At 48.7% G+C, this 22,634-nt stretch overlaps 1 protein-coding gene across 2 annotated transcripts in view; it reads right to left on the bottom strand.

The window, feature by feature from the left end:
• The window catches only part of LOC119466402 (probable ATP-dependent RNA helicase DDX43), a 176,023-nt gene that overhangs the window by 90,676 nt on the left and 62,713 nt on the right, over positions 1–22,634 (bottom strand). For both annotated transcript variants that reach the window (XM_049657255.1, XM_049657256.1), the window contains 2 exons: positions 17,146–17,264; positions 15,064–15,174 (listed from right to left, as the gene is read on the bottom strand). In XM_049657255.1, the coding sequence (XP_049513212.1) occupies positions 15,064–15,174; positions 17,146–17,264 (230 nt within the window). The remainder of the gene's footprint in view (positions 1–15,063; positions 15,175–17,145; positions 17,265–22,634) is intronic.

The raw sequence follows: 22,634 nt of genomic DNA, 5'->3' as shown, positions 1-22,634 counted from the left end.
TTGTGCCACCGCTCCCGCGTTTATCGTCTGCTTCCACAGCTGGCTGCGTTGCCGCGCATCATTCCAGCATAGAATATCAGTTCTCTTCTGTCGTTGTAATGGGGAGGCCGCGTTTACGGGGGTATGAGCCATTCATTGTCTTACATAACGAATAGATTTAATTTTGAAGCAATTTAATTTCGAGAAAACGCAAGCAGCAATGGCGGGCAAATACTGCTAACCATGTCGCCGAGCGAACTCAAGACATCAAATGCAAGCGACAATGGCAGACTGCGGGCATACAGTCAGTGACGTCATTCTCTCCCTCGCAGCCGTCACATCATGGTTACAGTTTAGGTGCACCCAGGACAAGCGTTGCTTACCCCCATTTTCTGGTAGGGAATGGGTTGGTTAGTTTTTTTCTAAGAGAGTTCTCCCTGATTATTTGAACATTTTATCGCCACCCAAACAATGACAGGACCTTTTTTGAGGCACTGAGCGAATCCTTATGCTCTAGTAGCATTCCCTCTTGTAACGCTGAGCTTGCTGGTGATTTTAATGTGCCTGCTGTCAAGTGGCACAGTGAAGTCCCTGAACCCTAAATACTACTGCTGAACTGTTTCCAGATTTGATCTTTTTTTAGAACTTCCCTCAAGTGAAGGAACCTACCTGCATTTAAAAATACATCAAATCAATTTTACATCTTTTCCTCGTGAATAGCAGCCTGCTTTGAGGAAATACAGTCAGCATATCTATGACGGCATGTATCGCATCTGGTTCTGCTGCTAGCAAAAACAAGGACGTGCGCATAGTCCCGAATTTCACACGCGCCAATGACGTTGCTATTTTAGATTTGTTTGACAATCCGATTTTTCAAGCGAAGCTTGTATTGCCTCACAATTGTCAGCAGTGGCGGTTTCACGCTAAAACCCGACTGCTCCCAAAGTAGAGCAGATTCGGGGAAAGCTGCGCCGGATCACGTGACACGTGCGACCAATCCGGGTCGTTTGGAGTGTCGTGGGGAGGGAAAGGGAAGGAAAGGCGGTTGGTGTGTACTCCGTCGGGCTTCCCTCGCCTCACATCAGTTCCAGCGACTGAATGGGAAGGCCTTGCGTGGTGTTTTTCGCCGAGGAGCAGGCTGCGTTTGAGTAACGGCGCCGCAAACTCATTTATTCTAGCGTGAGGGCTTCCGAAGCCCAGGCGAAATGTCAGCGAAGAGCCACGGACCCCAACTTGCGGGAGTGCTATGTTGAGGCCAAACATCAGCGAAGAGCCACCGACCCCGAGTTTAGGGCAAACGAAGTGGAACACCTGCGACAGTGCCGTCTTGCCACAAGCTTCGCTTACCCCCATTTTCTAGACAGGGGAAGGGGGCTGGTGAATTTTTTGGTTGCTTTAATAAACTTTTTCAAGCACAAAATTGTCTGTTCTAAACCGTCAATTTTAATGCAGGAATTGTGAGAACAGCTTGCAGAAAGCACATTGCACACATGAAGAAAAAAAGTTACTACTTGTAATAAAGTTCCCACGAGGTGATCAGTGTTGCTGACCACCATGCCGAAAAGGTCTCTGCATAAAACAAATTATCCTGTGGTCGTTTACGATGTAGCGGCATACTTCGCACTTTCCACATTGAAAATTAAGTTTTAATTACCATCATCTTATCGAAAAATTATATATATATATACACACACACGCATCATACAGTTGAACCATGATATATTGAATCTGAAGAAGATCACAAACAATCCAAAATATATGTAATTCGACATTCTTGATTCCGCTCACAAAACTTGGGACACAGTGTTGCCTTTCATAACTTTTGCCTACAATACTGCAAAACACGAGACCACCGGATACAGCCCATTTTATCTCCAATACGTCCACCAACCTCGTACAGCCCTCGATTCTATCCTACCGTTCTCCGAAACCGCCGAAACTTTTCTGGCCGAAACACTTTGCCGTGCAGAAGAGGCCCGGCGCATCATCCGCCTTCGTACTTTTGCCTCCCAAGAACGCTCTAAAACCCGTTATGACGAGCGCCATCAGCACATATCGTACGAGAAAGGCGATTTGGTGTGGCTATGGACGCCACTTCGGAAGCGCGGCCTATACTAAAAGTTCTTGGCCCATTACACCGGCCCCTTTGTTGTTATGGCACGTCTCAGTGATGTCACGTACGTGATATGTCGACTCTTGTCTACTGGCCACCGCTCAAGCAAGACCAACGTCGTCCATGTCGCCCGTCTTAAACGTTTTCACCACCGGAACTCCAACTGACTCGCCCGGTGGGCATCGTCTGCAAAGGGGGAATTGCTACGATACGGGGGGACGCTTGGAAGTGAAGAAAGACGACGTAAGTTCGGACTGTGATCTCATCGGTCTCCAAGCCTCTCGCATCCATCATTTTCATTAATAAACGCATCTCACTGTAACAGTATATTAAATAAAAATTCTGTACAGAAATTTTCAAGGCGATTTTACAGCTGTTCCATGTACACAATAATTCGTTATATGTGGGTTCGATATATGTGGGTTCGATGTATATACATACGCACACATAAAAAAAATTATGGGTTTTACGTGCCAAAACCACCATCTGATTATGAGGCGCGCCGTAGTGGGGGACTCCGGATTAATTTCGACCACCCAGGGTACTTTAACGTACACCTAAATCTATGTACCCGTACGGGTGTTTTCTGCATTTGGCCCCCATTCAAATGCGGCCGCCGTGGCCAGGATTTGATCCCGCGATGTCGTGCTTAGCAGCCCAACACCATAACACATATATACAGTGCAGTCCACTTATAACGATACCGAGAAGAACAAGAAATCCGATCGTTATAACTGATCATCGCTATATCTGGACTGCCAAAAAAAACTCCGAATATACTTTTGCAGTCCCGAAACCGTAATTTCCACTTGCGATAAAAAATCAACGTTGTAGAAAGTAGGCTGTGAAAAATAAGTTTTATTTATACCGCTAAATAGCGTATCAAAGGCGCGCTGAAATAGAAATTTGCACTTGCTTTCGCGGAAGTTTCGGATTCACAATCGCCGTGTGCATCGCATTCGTCAGCTGCGTGAACACCGGCGGCTATAATTTAGCGTGCATGAATTCAATGAGCAACTCGGTCGACGACATTGCACTTTGGTTGAACATTGGGGTCGGTGTCAAAGACGGGCCATTGTCAATCTCGTCGTCACTTCTGCTGCTGTCGTCGCCTCCGTCGTACAATGCCGCCGTCTGTCACGACAACGATCGCCCCCCATCAGAGCCTTCATGATCGTGGCGCTCCCGGTTTTCATAATCGTCGATATCATCGACTGAGCGAGCCCGTACTTTTTAGAATCTTGCAAAATTTGCCGTTTCGTCTCAAGTAGTGCAACTCCCGCTGATTCCGCACTCGTTGAGAGAGAGAGAGAGAGTGGGAGGGAGCGCAGGTGTCCCTCGCTCATCGCTTTATTCTGCCACCCCCCCCCCCCCCCTTCTATGGACGCTCGCACGACCGCCCGCGACGCGGACACGAAGCAGCTGGCGCCAACTTGTGCACGCTGCGCCAACTTGCGATGCTCTCAGTGGCTTTCGTTCGCAATCGGCATGCGGGCGGGATGCGCTGCGTGGTAATGGCGGCAGATACGAACTCACGTAGGCAAACATTTCGCCATGTCTCGGTTAGAGACAACTTAGGAGCGCAAATTTCACGATTATTCTGCATGAAAAACACCGCCCAGAAGCAAAATTTTAATCGTTAAATGCAATATGCGGTGAATAATGTTATATATGTGGTGAATCGTTATATATGTTTTTTTTTCTAATAGCCTTAATGCATAAGTTGATACTCTTAAGTCGACTCATCGTCATAACTGATATATCGTTATATGTGGTATCGTTATATGTGGACTGCTGTATATGAAAGAAACGTTTTGAACATCAAATTTAATTTTATGTTGAATTTCGCTCGAACAGTCTGGGACCCCACCTATAACCCCTTTTATGCATGGTGTTCGGTGCAGGTGACCACCATAATAAAAATTGCAATGCAGCGTCAAGTTGATCCACAACATATTTTCGCTAATACAGCCAGTAGGATATACTCCTGTGCAACTTGTTACATCCGAAAAATGTTCCGTGTAAGTTCACATACTACGCTGGTTCCTTATCGAATACAGTTAAACCTGCTTATAACGAACCTCCATATAACGAATTCCTGGATATAACGAAGTTTTTCTATTCCCCGTCGTTACTCCATAGAAGCACATGTATTTGAGACCTCTACGTAACGAAGTGGCAGCGGGAGACCCCCTCGATATAACAAATTTTCCCCGCCGACAACCTAGAGATTTCGCCCCAAATTTTGTCATTTTTGCGCGTGCAGCAACCGGAAGCACCTTCTCCGCCACGACGGACTGCGAAGCGAGCGCACATGTGCGTGCGTGGGAGCATACGCGAGGTGGGCCTGCATCCCTCGACCCGGCGATCTCGCCGCCGTGGGCGTGACCTTTCCCCCTCCTTTCATTAAAACCTGATCCTGCCGCTTGCTGCAGCTCGCCTAGCCTGCCAAGCCGGTACTCCCCTTTTCCAGTTGATGTTTCCGACGTGCTGGCAGATGCTGTGACACATCACACTCGATGAGCGCGGACACGCGCTGTCAAACGCTGGCGGCATGTGGAAGCGCCGCTGCAGAAGCGAGCAAAGTGACCTTCGTGCTGTTGTCTATCGCTTCAACATGAACTGAGCGCAGAGAACGCACAGCACGCACAAAGCTACAAGCCGCCGACGCACCTACACTGCCTAGACTCTGCCCCAACGCAGATCGCTTTCAAGATACGGCCCGCGCGACCGCCTGTCGCCGCGCAGTACGCAGTTGATGCCAGAGTACAGTACAACGCCGCCCGCTACCCCCCCCCCCCCCCTCCTCGCTCCCTTGCCGGTGCCTCGAGCGCAACGGAAGAAGGCGCGCGCGAGATTTAGACGCTGTCGTCGGCTCCCCTCGCACTTTTTCACTCGCACATACAGCATACGGAGCGCGGTGCCTGCGTTATTGCCCTTGGACTTTATACGGAACATCTATGAGCCAAAACCAATTTCAGGGCCACAACGCGTCATAGACACCATCTTTAGATAGAAAATACGGATCTCAAGGGCTTTTGCTGGCGGAAACCGAAAATACGTCATAGCTGTCGCCCTCGGCACTTTGTGCAGCCAACGCTATCGTCAAGACACCAAGGCAAGCGACATGAAAAGTCAAAATGGCTGCTCGGGCCGGCGCGAGGTGGCAGTTCGCAACGTACGATGTGGGAATGATCCCACAGTTGCGACGCAACAGCGGGGTTACTAATGCATTGGGTTCTATGGGAGTTGTGCCAGGACCGGCCGAAAACGACGTAACAGCCGGGAAAACGCAGCACCCGGGGACGTAACAGCGGGGTTCTACTGTAACACTATACGACGCTACGACGCCATCGTGACGCTCACTCTTGGTTTCCGATGCCCCGCACTTGTGCGAAACGACACGCGTCCACGCATCCAGTACCTGGTGTGACATTCCAAGGATGAGTGCTTCGACGAAACGAAAAACGGGTGCGCGTTACAATCGAGGGCGCGTTAGAATCGAGTAAATACGGTAAGCGTTTCTTTTTCGAATTTTCGCGCCGAACCTGCATATACGAAATCCTCTTTATAACGAAGTTTTCCGGGAATTTGTCAATTTCGTTATATCCAGGTTTAACTGTATATCAAATATTCAAAAGGTCATATAGTAGCTATTAGATTCGAGAGTCGAATTATTCGAACGTTCTCTATTCGATTTGATTCGGCGATATTCAAGTATTCGCAAACCCATACTTTCTAGAAATAAGTTTTTATAATTACTTTACAATGGCCACCATAGGATACCACATGCAACGCACATTCATGCACCCTTCAGGCAATCGTCCAGAACGAATCTTGAGAAATTAATACACAAAATTTTTCCCAAATCAGCAGAAGTAGGAGCACAGGCCCACAAAGCTGCAAACATATTTGGCACAGATTGGTACAGGAAAATCGAGAACAGAAATCTTTCTTTGTGATCTTGTTTAGATGACGACAATTACGCAGAATCATCGGGTTTTGCCTTTTCTAACCAAGAGAATGTGAAAAGCCCACAGACTCAACGATAGTTCAATAATGTCTTTAGCAAGCCTCTTAACCTCTTGTATAACTTTGATCTCGGTGTGTGGCATGTTGAAGGGCCGTCTGTGAATACGTTTGACCTCACCAGTACTAATGCAATGCTTCAGAAGCAACCTTTCACACAAGAGACTGCCATCAGAGCCAAATGTCCAAGTAGGAGACAAGCAGACAGCAGATTGCCGAGGCAAGGAGGTCCAGAGCAATCATACTGGTGAAGTTGCTGTGTGCCAGTGGAGATGTCAGTGTAGATATTGTGTACGGCCGAAAAAGTGATTGATGACTGCTGCGATAGCGACACGATGTGAGATATGCTTTGGGGAAGTACAGTCAAACCGACCTATAACATGTTATATTCAAGTGCTAATAAAATTCCATTACTAAAACCAAAAAGAACACACAGGACACCATTTTAATTAGACAAAGAATTACATTCGAACCTACTTATATACTGCCGTGGCACCGTGAACTTTTATGTGTTCTACGGTAAAATAAACCGCTTACTCCAATGTTCTCATAAACCTGGCTACTAGGTGTCTGTATGGAAAGAAAAAAAGCAAAATCCTGAGGGAGAAAAAAAATAAATAAACGCTAGCTTGCCTGCATGCGGCACATGCCTTCACGGCACTCGCATTGTGTGCCGCGCACACCACCTGCCTTTGCCGTAACTCGAGCTCCGTGCACTTCTCTCCCTTCCACCCCTCCGGCTCCTATATAACGGAGGCTGACGATGTGGCGAAGGCGTGCCAGGCATCGAGCGACAAACTCAGGGAGCACCTTGTTAATAAGAGCGGAGCATGGTCAAGAAGCCACAATTACTGCACTAGCAGGAAAACGCAGGAGGAGTAGTCGCCAGTCCCTCGCTCGCAGCGCCATCAGCGAGAAACACTAAGCCTCGCTACACAAGTTCCGGCCGTCAAGTGAAAACACCCAAAAAGACTTAATTTGTAAAATAATTTGGTGTTAATATATAGATATTAAACTCGCAGGTGACACGTTTATCATGTAGAGGGTGCAACGGGCATTCTTGTATGTGTATATACAGTAAAATTTCCATATGACAAAGTTATAGAGGGAGCCAGAATTACCGTAAAAACCCGCATATAATACGGACCAGCATATAATACGAGGTGTTATTTGGGGACAGCAATAACGAAAAAAAAAAAAAAAAATTTTTTCATCCGCATATAATGTGAGCGAGGAAAACCCACAGAAGGCATTTATAATCTAATCTCGTTAATTTGAACACATTTAATTCGAACTGACACTGCCATCCCGTCAAAGTTATGCGTATTGCTATGGGCGAAAACGCCCGGTAATTTGAACACGAAAGCATTTGCGACGGTTAATTCGAACATACGGCGCACCAACAATGCCCTCAGCAGCGCTCCAAATCACGCGGCGGTGCCTCCGACCGGCATTGCTCAGACACCGCCACAGTGCAAAAGCTTAGGATAGACCCCTCAACGCCACGCGGAGAAAAAGGAAACGAAAAAAAAAAAAAAAAACGTGTGGCGGCAATTTCACTCTCAAATAGCAAGGTCGCTATTTTACCGTCGCGCCAAAACACGCTTGTACGAGCCGACGTCTCGGCCGACTTCCCGACAACGGCAGAAAACAAAACTTCAGGGAAAGGGCTAAGTTGGCGCCGTGCCGACGGGAGCTAGTCGAAGGTGGGGGGAGCTACGAGGGAGTTGAGAGGGATGGCAAGGGGAGCCACTGCGACAGAAGCGACGACGTTGCCAAGGCCAAATGTGCTTATCTGCCGCCGTTGCAACTTTGAAACTGGGATGTCATCCGAGCCGTGAACGTTGCCCTCGGTGACGCCGAAGTGCCGCCCTGCGGCGCAATTTTGGATGGCCTCGGCAGCTAAAACAACTTTCGTTTTAAAGGCAGCTGGGTACTACTTTTGCAGTCCCGACATCGTGCGAGATAGACTAGCGAACGTGCAGATTGTTAGCGTGGTCAAAATGGTGCCCGTTGAAAGCAGCAGCAGCCTACCGACGCCACCGCAAGATGACGCATACTCCGCTAAGAGTCTTGATGATGATAGCAGTAAGCAAAAACGAACCCGAAACTGCAAATTTTACGCTGAAAACTTTAGGATCAGCATATAATACGAGGCAGAAACTTTACATGGTAAAATTTAGAAAAAAACCTTGTATTATACGCGGGTTTTTACGGGAATCCATTATATCCCTTACTTCGTTATATCCATTATTGCATGTACTCCAATATGAATCTCAATGAGGATTTCAAGGTGAATTTCATTTACTTTGTTATATCCCATTTAGTTATAAATAGATCTGACTGAATATCGAGTACGATTCTAACTCATACTCGATTCTAACATACACGCAATTTTTGGACCCATTTTATCGGAAAAAAAAAAGTGCGCGTTGGATTGGAGTAAATACGGTAATTTAGGGAGGAATGGAATTCAGCTGGATGCAGCTTTTTCAATCCATGTTGCTGCAGAGGGCCACCAACCGGTAACTGTTTGCTCAAGCGGGCGTGTTAAATGGCAATTAACTGGCAGCGAGTGACTGAAAACACTTGCGGGGTTTCAGGAACTGGGTGTTGGTCCCATAGGGGCGAGTGTAAGCAAGCACAGTCAAAGAATGTATGTGTTTTGTTGTGGTTGTTGAACTGAGTGAGACCTTGCCCTTAAAAACGGGCGCTCGGCAGGAGATGGGGAAAGTTGTCTGGGCGCAGCTCGGCCAGATGCTTTGCTGCGGAAATAAATGCTGTCCTCCACCAGGCGCTGGCTCTTCCTTCGCGTTGCCACTGAGCACTCGGGCCATTGAAGGGTGCCATCAATCCCTAACAGTGGGCCTCTTCGATTATGCAATCCCGGACTGTCCGCAAACCGTCCGCGGCTTCCAGTCTGACTAGCCCTGACAAAAGGGCGCGTCACAGCCACATGATCCAGCTGTTGGGGACTCTCCGAGATTTCGGTCAAAGCACCGCGACCGTAAGTCACCCTCCTGGCTTCCGTCTGCTCTTTGCTACTCATAGATAGCCCCCTACCCAGCGTTTTCATTAGCGTGGCCTGCGAGATGGCGCCGTTTCAGAGGCCACGTCGCCAACACAACCATAAAGCTTGCACAGTGGAACCGTAGCCTGAGTGCATAGAACATGTTCGCAAAGCGCAGTTTAAGCGCAAAGCGCAAGCTAGCAAAGCGCAAAGCGCAAGCTAGCTGATTGCCTGAGAAATTTAAGTGGAATTCTCACGCGGATATAAGCAAAATCGTGGTCGTGCCACGTTGCTGTTCATGCAGAAAGCACCCTCCGACATCCTCAAAGCCCATTAGACCATCTGCTAATAAAAGGCCTGATGCGTGTCTAGGAGAGAGCGCGTGTACACTATCTACTAATCCTGCACGTAAAAAATCAGACGCAGAACTTGGCAACAGAAGGGATCAATATATATGTCAACAGTAATCCGCAAAGCTCCTATTGTATACCACCCCAGCTACTGGCGTGAAATAGCCACATGCAATATGATAGGATTCCTCGCACGCTAGTTTCACTTACCTGAAAAGCGAAATTTACCTGCTCACTGCATATATAGCAATGAGCGTGACAGATTTCACGAAACACATTAAGAAAAGCAAGCATGTGCGCCTGATCGCTGTGCTTCTCTCTTAAAAAGAACGAAGACTAAAGCTACAGCAACTAGACGGCTCATGAAAAACTTGCATGATGGCACACAAAGCACCGACGTAACAGAAGCGAAAACTCAATGCACAGTAGTTGCCGTCTGGAGCACGCAAAGGCTTTTTTTTACAACATGGCGCGCAAATCTGTCACAACATGGCATCAAACACCGTGCACATCTTTTTAAGACAGCCGTCGTCTGCTAGCTACTTGTACTTGTTCGAGCAAACATCTGCTAACAGCTCCAACAGTTCGCGGACAGTCCGGAACTTCCGGTCTGTGAAAAAAAAAAAAAAAAAAAATGAACGCGGTTCTGACAACTCTCGGACTAGTGGGCGGAGCTTCGGAAGCTGGCAAAATCGAATGCGGCACAGCAGTCCCAAGCAGTCTGGGACTCTCAGGGACTGATAATCGAAGAGGCCCAGTAATGCGCTAGCGGAGGGAGTGACCACATTTAGTCACCATACGGTACCCAGGTATTGGACACAATAGCGACATAGCTCAGGCCAAGGTGCAAAGGCAGCCTCCATTTCATGACGCAAAATCCGCCCAAGGCTATCAGCAGTTGATGGCTGAAGAACAAATAATCGTCTTCACATGATATATTGGAAGCCTCATGATATATTGGAAAATGCAACAGCTCTTCGCCCCTCTGAAATGCCAGCACTGTCGGATCATTTCATTGGCAGTTGAGCTGACCTAAAAACTAACGAGTTGAAGGAATCATTGCCAATGCCTTTCAGAATGCGGCTTGCTTTGTCAGCCTTGGACGTAATGAAATGGAAGCAGCAGCAAAGAGCTAGCGCGTCAAGGATGTAAGCAACATACTACAGCAGAACCCCGTTCCTACGTTCTGGAAAAAAAATGTGAGAAAAAACGTACTAACCGGGCAACCGTATGAACCAAAGTAAAAAAAAAAAAAAAACTTGAGACTCAACTGTAGTTGACATCTAGTAATGTGAAGCGTAGTGCTAATCGTTGCAGCATGAGACACAGATGCACACCGAGCTGAGGGCCCCCGTGCAGCCCAAGACACATGTCATTTTTGCGGCTTCAGCAAGCTTATTATGTTTGCACTGCTCGAATTCGGCCTGGGTTAGGAGCTCTCTCAAGCGTGCCATTTTGATGGGAAGTTCTGACATGACCACTGAGCACAAATCGGTTGCAGCATGAGGCGCCTCGAGTTGGTGGGGCCCAAGCGAGCCGAGATGCACAATGTTGTTCTATTTTAAGACTGCGACAGCAAAAGCAAAACTAAATGGAGCTGGCAATGCCTGCAATGCCACCAGAGTGAAACATGATGCCTGCTTCGAGCCACCCGCAGCCGATAAAAAGCGTGGAGTGTGCTTACAGTAGCACTAGGCCCTGCACGCTGCGCTGTGATACAGACAGGTGAAGATGCTTATCACAATAGGCTTGGTGGCGATAGCTGTGAATGCCGTGTGCGGCGACCCGTGAGGAGATTTGCTGGTACCAGAATAGGAAACAGAGTGTCTGCTCTGCAGGCATTTTTACGCGAGACTGGTGGGCGAGTATTGTGAGGAATCTGCCATGGCAAGCAACAACCATTCTCAATCACGTGTGCTTCGTATCTTGTTTACGTGGGATCTAGCAACCGGAAAATGTATTACATGATAGCATTTCGGCGATGTATTGGTAAGAAAGAAGCATAACTGTATTGGGTCATTTCTTGTGTTCTCGAACACGAATGTTGGCACCAAGAAATGGTACGAGGTTCTACTGTATGTAGTACAGTGTAGACCGCTCATAACGTAAGTCGTCGGAGTCGCGAATATCCGCACTGTAAGCGGCACTGCACTATAACCAAAGCAACAATTTTCAAGGCCCACACATATGCAAAACATGTGCACCGAGCCGACATGCGTATGCGACAGTCGAGGAATGCGGCAAGAATGTTTGCATTCAATTTACAGTCGAATCTCGTTAATTCGAACCAAATCACGCGGTGGTGCCTCCGATCGGCATTGCTCCGGCGCCGCCATAAAGTAAAAGCTTAGGAGAGACGCCTCAATGTTGCGCGCGAACAAAAAAAAAAAGAAACGCGGCGGAAATTTCACCCACTTTGAAATGGCAAGGTCGCTGATTCTGCGTTGCGCCGGAACATGCGTGTACGTGCAGACATCTCAGCCACGCTACCGTAGCCACGCGTAGAAAATGGCAGTGAACCCTTCTTTCTCCTTTATGCTTCCTCTACCTTCTAGTGACGTGTTGACCTTGCACGCTGCGGCTACAGCGCAGAGGGAAGCAGCAGCGCTGTCCCAGGCCGGCCAACGAAACTGCCCCCCACACCGGCAAACGCCCGCTTCCCGATAATGGCAGAAAACGAAACTTCGGGGAGCTGGCGCCGGGCCGACTGGAGCAGCGACCTGCACGGCGGCGGGCGCGCACGGTGACAGTCGAAAGTGAGGGAGCTACGAGGGAGGGCGAGGGGAGCCACCGAAGCGGCGGCGTTTCCGAGACGAAATCCGCTTCCCTGCCGCCCTCCTCCCTCACATTCCACGGTCTCCGTGTGCGCCCTTCACCGTGCTGTGCCAGCGCTGCCCGCTCCCTGAAGTTTCGTTTATTGCCGTTATCGTGATGCGAGCGTTGGCCGGCGTTGGCAGATTTGTGGCCCTCGCTCGCTATGCGCGCCGTGATATTTCACGACTCGCACTCAAGATTCTCGTTTCAGCCTCACTGGCTGTTCGTTCGCACCACGTGCCCTTCTCCTCCACTTCGTCTCTCTTCCTCGAGCACTCCTTGGGGCGCCCGTTTGAGGGGAGCGTTCGCCTTCTCCGCTGACTTCCGTACTCCCAGGCAGCTGCACTGTAACCGGTATTTTGTTTCCCGCAACTGCGCTATAGGCGATACGTGTATACATGGAGTACTATGGGAAAATTAACGGGAGTCTGAAAAGACCGCACTATATCTGGTTGTGCACTCTAAGCGGTTACGTTATAAGTGGTCTATACTGTAGTTGTCCGTAGACAACAGGACAGTTCAGCTAGCTCATCAAGGATGCAAGTGACATACTATTTGGTAGTTGGCCGAGATCCATCAGGCGTTCGTTTTTAGTGAAGCAATGATAACCAGTGAGCTTGCCGAAGAGGTCGCATAGCTTTTTCTCGCGTAAGCGCCAGTTGGTTAATTGGTCTGCGTGAGGTTCAAACCAAGCAGACACCTGTCCCCTTGAAGTAGAAAACCACATTTGCAAGCATCCTTGGATCACATCGATTGGGCATAGCGACAAGCAAATATGTGCCAAGCCATTTGTTGACAGCATTGGTGCCAGGGATGAGATAATCACGGTGCTAGCATCTCAGTTAAACCAGTGGCTTTGTTTGTCAGCATGGCAGGGCAGCCGAGGACAAGTCCGACGCAGACTTCTGTTTTGTGCTGAAACCCCTACCTCCTCCAAAATGTCACAGATAGAGGTATGAATGAAAATATATTTACAGACTATTTCGAAAGTATAAAGAAACTGCCCAGTTGACGGATCGAGTAGCCTAAAAAGCTGCATTGTCGTTTTCATCACATTTATGATCGCCGTCATCGCTCTACTCGCAACATATGCAACAGTGTGCTACCATCATATTGTACATATGCAGTTGCAGATTATGCATATTAATACAGCAAGTAGCAAACATATCAGAAAGTAGCATGACAAAACTTTTCGAGCTACAGATGAAGAATATGACATGTAGGGAAGCTAGACTCTCACGCGTCCCCTGATGCTGTTTTCCCCGCATGGCTCTTGCGTCTCCTGTAATCCGGCTTCTCCACGTAACTAAGCGCCAGTGGCGGGGCGTGTGGTTGCAGATTAGCCTGAGATGGCGTGAGTGTTGCACTGCTAACGCCACCTAATGGCCGGGTTACTCGGGCACGAAAGGAAGTAGCATGTATCTCTTTGGCTTGGGGTCGGCGAGCTGTGCAGACATTCAGCGCATGCGCCAAGACACTTCGTGGGGCCATCGCGAGAAAGGCATCGCAGTGGGGCACTGGGATGGACGAACATGACTGCGTGACTGTATGTGTCTAGCATGGGAGTGAACACATTCGCTCAGTATCCAGTTGCGGCAAGTCGAACTTCCTCGATTTGTTCTATGGGTAGTAATTCGCTTAGCAGGCTTTAGTGTATGAATGGTCAATAAATGCCCTTTTGATTGCTTACATTACTGTGTTGTCGTTAATTTGTCCCAAGACCATGTGTGAGACCCCACAAACAAAACACCAAAAATTAAAGGTTGCCCGCAGTACAGGAGTCAGTGATACAACTTGTGGGGAGTGAGTGTTGCGCCCCATTGCGCGGGCTAACACCTGTTCTGCTATCCCCCCCCCCCCCCCCCCCGGTTTTTCCCTGTCCTCCGCGTAACCGGTTCCCGCGGTGGCGCTGCGCACGCGGCGGTTGCGCTGAGGGCGGGCTGACGTCACGAGGCGGCTGCGTTTCGGCTGCTAGTGGGAAGCGTGCCTCGGGACTTCTCTCCGGGACCAGCGCACGGTACATTCATGCTTTCTTCTCGTCCGCCGACACCTTTGTGACTAGGACTGGAGCTCGCGCACGGTGCCTTTGGCCGTGCGGGGAGCGCGTACTTTGTGCTGATCTTTTTTCCTGATGCTAAGCCGACGAGCGGTGCCATTAGTGCTCGCGCGAGGTTGTACCCCGCCGAGCCGCACTTGCCGAAGGCCTAAGCCGAAGGATATTGCCAGTGCTCTTGAGAGTTGACCTATTGGTTATCGCCAGAGCAAGTAGCATAGCCGCCGGGACTTTTCCTAGCGGCGTGTCCCAGCTTGAGCCTGTGCTCTCGCCGCGACGTGCTATAGGCACCTGTTATTGTATTTTCGCCCTGGTGCGTCTCTTTGGCTCCCCGCCGCGCGGGCGTTTGTGCAGTGCTGGTGCCGACGGTTTCATTAAACGGTTTCCGTCAACTCGGGGCTTTACTGTGTTTTTGCGTGCGTCGCTCGGTAGCCCCTTGCGGCCTCTGAGCTCGCGCGCGAGCGGTGCTGGAGGCGACGGCTGACGCGGCCCTGTGGCTCGCTAAGCTCGAACCCGCGGTGGTTGGTCTCCTGTGAGACACCAAGAACCCACAAACTCAAAGGCATTCCCTGCAAGTCTTATTGGCTGGTCTGCAACCCTGTACAGCACTGCCCACCTTCTGTCAACTCAGTTCTCAACCTGCATGCAATTCCCTCACTGACATCAGTCATTTCCATGCACCCCATGTACAAGGTAAAGTATGACAATTACGCACCACTTAATGCCTCGATAGTTGTATTTCTTGGCTTCACGCTCAATCTGCTGAGCCAGTTCGCGCGTTGGAGCAAGAACCAGACATGACGGGCCTGTCCTCTCCTCCCTGGGTCTGCACATACAAGCACCACAAGCATCTTGTCAACAGCAAAATGTCATTCTAGCACTATGCTCTTGTGTGTTTACATGTGCAAACAACTCAGGAGCAGACCAATATGCTGCACGATATACTTCTATGCACAGCACAGCCCTGCTCAAAGGTGAGGCAAACCTCAGATGGGCTTGGATGCACAAGGTTGCACAATGACAAAAATATTTACTCAGGTTTTCACATGAAACATAAAAAGAATGTTGCACTTCAGACTGTAAGGTGTTGGCTGACCAATCAACACTTTCCAGCGGGGAATAAGTTGAAAGAAAAAATCAAACTGACAGGACAGCTGGATAGGCAGGAAAGACCCAGTGCTTTGCTTGTCTCTCCGATTTATTCCTTGAACTTTTTCATCAGTGAAAATTATGGCATGTTACTCTGAATGTTGCAGTTGACACAGGCAGCAAGCGAGTGACGAAAGCTTGCTGCACAAATGTACACATGAAGCACAAAAATCCTTAAGGAGTGGCTAGTGAAAATGCACTTGGAGCAGCACACAGCGACAGGCATTGGGCCTATTCAATTTTCTACCTCTGGAAAATTATGCGCAGCGCCGCGGCAGCAATAAAACGCAGATGTAGCTGTGCGGTGGTGCAGGGAGCCTAAAAAAACCAAACATGTAGGCTCCCTAGTGTGATGTGGCCACACCAACTGGCAGTTAGCTGCTGCAGCAGTCACCTGACAGCATGGAGGTATCGCCTCCTCCCGACAGAATGACCGCAAGTGTCAAAATGATCCGCCAAGCAGTTCCCCAATGACCTCGTGTGCATGTGACTGAAGCGGTCGCTCTCATTGGTCTCCTTTATCTGCGGCATGAGTCGTGCCATGAAAAATAGCTCCAAGACTCATCTCGGCCATGGCACAAGACTGCTGAACTACCAAAGCTTCTGCTGTCACACCACGAGCGTTTTTCCTGTAACACAGCAGTGCCTTTACAAAACACCTCGGCATAAATGCAGACCAGGAGCAGGTGTCTGGAGACAGAAAGCTTTTATTTCTCTCGGGACTTCTAGCCTTTGTGCCTCTGCGAATTATGGAGGCGAGCATGATGACGTCCAAAGCGTCTTCTAACAAAGACACTAGAACCCTGCTTGCATTTGCCAGCATCATCGATTCTTGATCGTCATCAATTAACGATAGATTTCGTGTGGTGAGGACTACAGAGGGTACTCACTAGAGCCCTGCTTGCATTTGCCGGCATCATCAATTCTTGATCGTCATCAATTAACGATAGATTTCGCGTGGTGAGGACTACAGAGGGTACTCTGACTGACCACAAAGCCATGACTGAGTTTTATTCAAACATATCTTGAGCAAGAAGGATGCCAAGTCGATCAGGGGCTCGCCGAGAGTGAGTGAAATTTGCACTGCATTATATTATCGAAGTTCTGTATTATATATCGGCACATATTTTTAGATTGAGAAGACACATACCAAGTTCACAATGCAGGAAGCACAATTGAGTAATTAAGGAACAAAAACGATTGAAGCCACAATAGCTAAAGTGTGTTCGCAATAGCTAAACTATGTGTTCGCAATTGTGCTGCTTATATAAATGCGTCAAGTTTTTAAAACAAAGTTCTGTCTTTTTATTTTTCATTTTCTTTATTCTTTTACTCTTTTCTTGCTGGAGAAAGAATATTTGCTTCTTCCCTGCCTTTGCCCCTTACCCCCCTCCCCCCTGTTGTGCCGAAGAGTAATGTTTCTCCCATTTTTTTTTTTCAGATCCAAAATAAATGGCACAGAAATGCCTATTGCATCTCAAAAATACTCACCTCACATTTATTGCATATTGAAAGATACCTATTTGTACATCTCTACCACAATGGGCACATAGCAATATTGTTTGCAGCAGAACTGCATACGAGGACTCAGTTTGGCCACCAATAAAAGAAGGCCATTGGTGCCAAGGATGACATGATTTGCACTCACACAGGCTGGCTGTCAATGTGGATCATGGCTGGCAAGAGGAATGCCAGAGTCTTGCCTGTGCCTGTCTGTGCAATACCAATGAGGTCTTGACCTTGGAGCAGGATGGGCCAGGCTTGACTCTATACACAGGTCAAAGAGAAGTGGACCAGTTAAGAAAGTTGGCCATCTCAAGCATTTGAGGTTAAATGTGATGCTTGTGCACAACTACCCACACTCACTCTGGCAGAACTCATCTCCTGATGACTGTCAACGTTAATGCAAATACCATTCGAGTGATCACACCGTAATGCTGAAGACATCTATAGCAGTCATTCTGACACTTCCTTCCACTGCTTCAACTATGTTACCAATTGCAATTCTTCTAGATCGACACGCACTAAAGAAAGCTTTATCAGACGCTGCTTAACAACTACAGCCGGTGTTGTCCTACTGGCACTGCAGAATTGGGGTTCAGCATATCTAACCTTGAATTAGCTACGACACGATTGTATAAGCTTCTTTTTCAGGAGTAAACATTTTATTTTCATTCTCAGCTACAAAGGTGGCCGTTCCCACTTGCGCCAGTAAATTGTTGTCATGATACACGACTCACATGCTAAGCGTCTCAAGGCCCCGAAAGGGTGAGGAGGTGGCTCCTACCGAAAAGAGAGCATCTGAGAAAAAAGGTGACTTTGAGCTCCACTTGTCAGCACCACGTGCTGCACACGAGTGAAAAATCTGGCCGAGATACGCACAGCAGATACTATCCGCAGAATGTCTTCCCCCCCCCCCAAGGACCCTTCTATATTAAGAAAAGATTTGCCAGCCTGAATTGTGTGCATCTGCACAACCCCTACTGGGCCTCTCTGAGTTCTGGCAGCCCGCTGGCAGCCAGACCAGCTAGTTCCAGTCCCGATAGGAAATCAAGTGGGCAGGGATCTCAATACAACCCTAAGCGAAGGTTGCAAAATGAAATGCTGGGACAGCTGGCCGAGATAAATGTGAGCACTCTTCTGGGATGGCAACGGCCGGCTCGCTGTGTGTAGTCGGCCAATTTGTGCATTGCCCGCATGGGAATATGTTACGTTTTTCTAAGAGCTCAAGTGGTATTCTCACGCAATCGCATTCGGAGATTACCTACTATCACGAGATTTCGTGCAACTCGGCACAGGACGTTCACAGTGCCTATGTTTGAACAGCACAATAAACGCTGTCTGGTACATCCATTTCCACGACTGTAAATTTCGTGAAAATGATTGTATCACCAAAGGCAATCACTCGAGGTTATCTGGTCGCAATGATCACGTTGCCCACCGGCATTGATGAGTTGCTATTCTGTCATCATTTGACAAGACTGGCAATGCAGGATCGACGCAGGGTACCTTTATATGCACAAATTTTCTTGCCGACCTAATTGGACTGCTTGCACCTGCTTTGGAAAGTTGTTTCAGCTGATGGTGCCTCTCTTCTGGCCGCTCTAGTGTGCTGAAAGAGCAGGAGCTCGCACATGGAACTGCACTTGCACGCCGTAGACAAGAACAGTATCTATCATAATCGAGAGCAATAATCAAACATATGCGCGGTTATATAGACCTGCTGGCCATTAGCCAATCAGCACATTCTAATCACATCCACCGCCAAGTTGTAACACACCGCGGTTTTGACCCCACACACACAACCGAACATCCAACGTAGCAAAGGCTGGCTAGATGCATTCCGTCGAGTCCCCAAAAAGATGTTGGCGAGTGCTCATCACCTCTTTTTGTCGTCTGCTAGCCAGAGAACTGCCAGATCACGATTGTCCTGGCTGGTTCTGGCAGCCCGCAGGAAGCCAGAACCGTCCAGGCTGAGAAAAATGAACGCCCAACCTAAGTGTGCCGCGCGGTGGGCGGAGTAACCTGAAAAAGATGAAGACGCTCCAGCTGGCTTTAGCAGCCCGCAGGTAGCAAGAAGTGGCAAATCGAAGAGGCCCCACTGTAGTTCCCAGCAAATTCAAAAGCTCAAAGCGGTGTCGGTTGTTACAGCTCGTCTCATTAAGTAACTGGTTCTATGTACAGTAGAACCCTGCAGATGCATTTAGCACGGGACCATAGAAAAAAAAATTTAAGAGCCGGGAAATAAGAAAAATTGAGAAATGGGAGTACAGCGGAATCTCGATGATACAATCACGGCTAATACGAATTTCCGGATGATACGAATTTTTCTGTGGTCCCGGCCGAGCCCCATTACTTTGCAACGTGCAAGAGAACGATTGTTACGAATCGATGTTCGACCCGCGTTCGTGGATACGAATAGACGCCGCCCCACCGACGGCCGCGAAAGAGAACAGCGCGCAGTCACGCGCTTTCTCCCTTTATCTTTTGGTGCGGAGGCGCAGACGCGGCGCCGAACAGCGTGGAGGCCGCGACTGGGCGTGAAGAATTTGAAGCGGTGGCGCTTTTGTGGCTTTTGTACTTTTCCTCCTTTTCCGTGTGCCATCGGGCGAACGGAGTGGCTGCTGTGCTTCGGGCCGCGTTCTTTGTGTTTGCGCCATTTTGCCTAGTCGCAGCGAGCTATGTCTACCGAGATACGATCTCGGCTGATTCGCGCAGCCGTACGCCGAGGCACGGGAGCCTCCGTTGGCGCGTCTTCCGTCAACTGCGTTATCGGTGCCGATGGCACAGGGCGATTGTCTGTTTCGCTGCCGGAGTCACATGGTGCAAGATAGCGCGGCATGTAATCCACGGTGCAAGGTAGCGTGGCATGTTCAGTCGGGTGCACCTCCGCTTCTCCCGCTAATTGCCGTATTTTCTTGCCGTATAGGAGGCTTGCGCTTCCGTATTCCGAAGGCGTGCTTCGTCCAAAATTTCTTCTCCAACGAGCGACGATCCATCACTAACCTGGGAGCTCTCAGTAATCCGAATTCTGCGTGTCAAGTGAAGACGTCGGCGTGGTTTACGAAGCAGACAACTGTGGTTGCAATCTTGCCCCTGTCACAGCAGCAACCAATGGAGAGACACCTTTCAGCACAGCAGCCAATCGGAGGCTCGCTTTCATCGGAGGGCCCGTGTGACTACCTTTCGCAGACCCGCGTTTTATTTTTTTTTTTTTTTGCGTTTGTTACAAGATGGCGACTACGGATGAATTAAGAAGCGGAACGGCGAAACCTTGAGCTTTTGAACGATACCAAGATGGCGGTGCTCGGTGGCGGGAAATACGAGATATGTCTCCGTGAACTGCGGTGATGTTGTGCGATTTAAGGCTGTTTTCTGACCCTGTGCACTGACAAATGAATCTTTTTCGGGCACTTTTAGTGTGTTTTCAGCCTAACGATTTTGATGCAGCGCAGATTAGGCGTTGCAGACACCGAAACGTGTGGTTTTCAAAAATCGATTTTTTTCTCGCGATTTTCGCGATCTGATCCCCGCATTTGCCTAGTTTTATTTGCGTTTCGATGATACGAATTTCGGCTAATACGAATATTTTTCGTGACCCCGTGAGATTCGTATCATCGAGATTCCACTGTAGTGTTGAACTGCACACAATATTATTTTAACTCTTACGTGTGAAAAAAAACTCGTAGTTTCGCCCGACAGCCGAAGTGTCAATTGCGAAAGTAAATTAGTAGACAGTTATACAAAGTAAGAATAATAGTTTTATCGTCCGTATAAACTTGTAAACATTTGCTTATTAAGTATATTAACAAGCATGGTGTCAGCGCCCACAGGCAAACATGAACACATCACACTCAATGAGCGTGGACACGCGCTGTCTAACGCTGACGTGAGGAATTTAAGCGCCGCTGCAGAAGCGAGCTAAGTGACCTTCGCGGTGTTGTCTATCGCTTCAACGCAAACTGAGCGCCGAGAACACACAGCACGCACCTACACTGCCTAGACTCTGCCCCCAACGTAGATCGCTGTCAAAATATGGCCAGCGCGACAGCGCGCTGCCGCGCAGTACACAGTTGACGCCAGAGCATAACGCTGCCTGCTATCCCTCCCACCTTGCTCCCTCGCCAGTGCCTCGAGTGCAACGGAACAAGGCGCGCTTCCTTCCTGCTTTTCTTTCTTTCGCGCGCAAGATTTAGACACAGTCGTCAGCTCCCCTCTCTCACGCTTTCACTCGCACATACAGCATACGGCGCGCGGTGACGGCGTTATCACCCTTGGGCTTTATACGGAACATCTATGAGCCAAAACCAATTTTAGGGTCGCAACGCGTCATAGACACCATCTTTAGATAGCAAATATGGATCTCAAAGGCCATACTTTTGCTGGCGGAAACCGAAAATACATCATAAGTGTCGCCCCCAGCACTTTGGGCGGTCAATGCCATCGTCAAGCAACCAATCCAAGTGACATAAAAAATCAAAGTGGCTGCTCGGGCCAGTGCGGGGTGGCATTTCGCAACGTATGATGCGGGAAAAGTCCCACAGTTGTGACGTAACAGGGGGGTTACCAATGCATTGGGTTCTATGGGAGCTGTGCCGGGACCGGCCGAAAACGACGTAACAGCTGGGAAAACGCAGCACCCGGGAACGTAACAGCGGGGTTCTACTGTAATTGGTTACTGCAAAAAAGTAATTGGATTACTATGAACGTTAGCAGGCAGAAAAAACATTGTGCAGGAACCATGATGATTGTCAATGTAAGCCTGACCGACCAAATGAACGAGCAAGCAACACCACCTCCTCTTATTCCCCTCCTTCCCGGCTCCTCCTCTCATGCCAAAGCACCCGTGGTTGCACGAGGGCACGCACCAATTCCCTCAGAGCCTTAGTATCTCAAGTCCAATCCCCGACCATAACTGCCGCCACCAACCACTAAAACGGGTGAAAGAAGCAATAACAAGTTATTCACAAAAGCAATCAATCATTTACAAAATGTAATTGATTACAAGTAGCATATAAGTCGCGTTTCATTTTTCTGAAGTTTTCGTCAGTGCGTCTTATTAACTCACCCCTTATATACATACCCCCCCCCGGAAAAAATGCCAAAAAATGCCGTCAGAACTGCATTGGATACTATGTACCTTGCGTAGTGCACTGGATTGACCTCCTCTGCCACTTTACTCTTTCCGTACCGCACCTACAAGGGTCGTTAGCTCTCTATCGATGGTTTGAAATTGCAGCTTTCGAGACCTTCCGCGCTGCTCACAGACATACTGTGTTATCAGACGTGAAGGAAAACTTTAAAATAGTTTTCTAAGCAGTGCACTTTTTTTCCCGCAAGGCGGTGATTTTTAAACGCACTTCGAAGTTTCGCGATCGTCAAAGGAGAACGGAAAAATGGCTGCCCACTATCGATGGTTTGTAACTTCGCTTTCGAGATGGTCCACGCCGTGTGCTCATTGTGTCGCTCAAGGACACACTGAGCCATCGGACGTGAAAGAGGAGAAACTATATTTTTGTTTTCTAAGCAGTTCATTTTTTCTCCACCAGGGGTGATTTTTAAACGTGCCCTGAATTTTTCTATCGCCAAAGCAGAACACAAAAATGTCCGGCTCCGAAAACGGCGTGCGTGCTTCGG

This window comes from Dermacentor silvarum, chromosome 10 (assembly GCF_013339745.2).
Source record: "Dermacentor silvarum isolate Dsil-2018 chromosome 10, BIME_Dsil_1.4, whole genome shotgun sequence".
In the NCBI taxonomy this organism is placed as follows: Eukaryota; Metazoa; Arthropoda; class Arachnida; order Ixodida; family Ixodidae; genus Dermacentor; species Dermacentor silvarum.
This window is presented reverse-complemented; position numbering and strand designations above follow the sequence as displayed.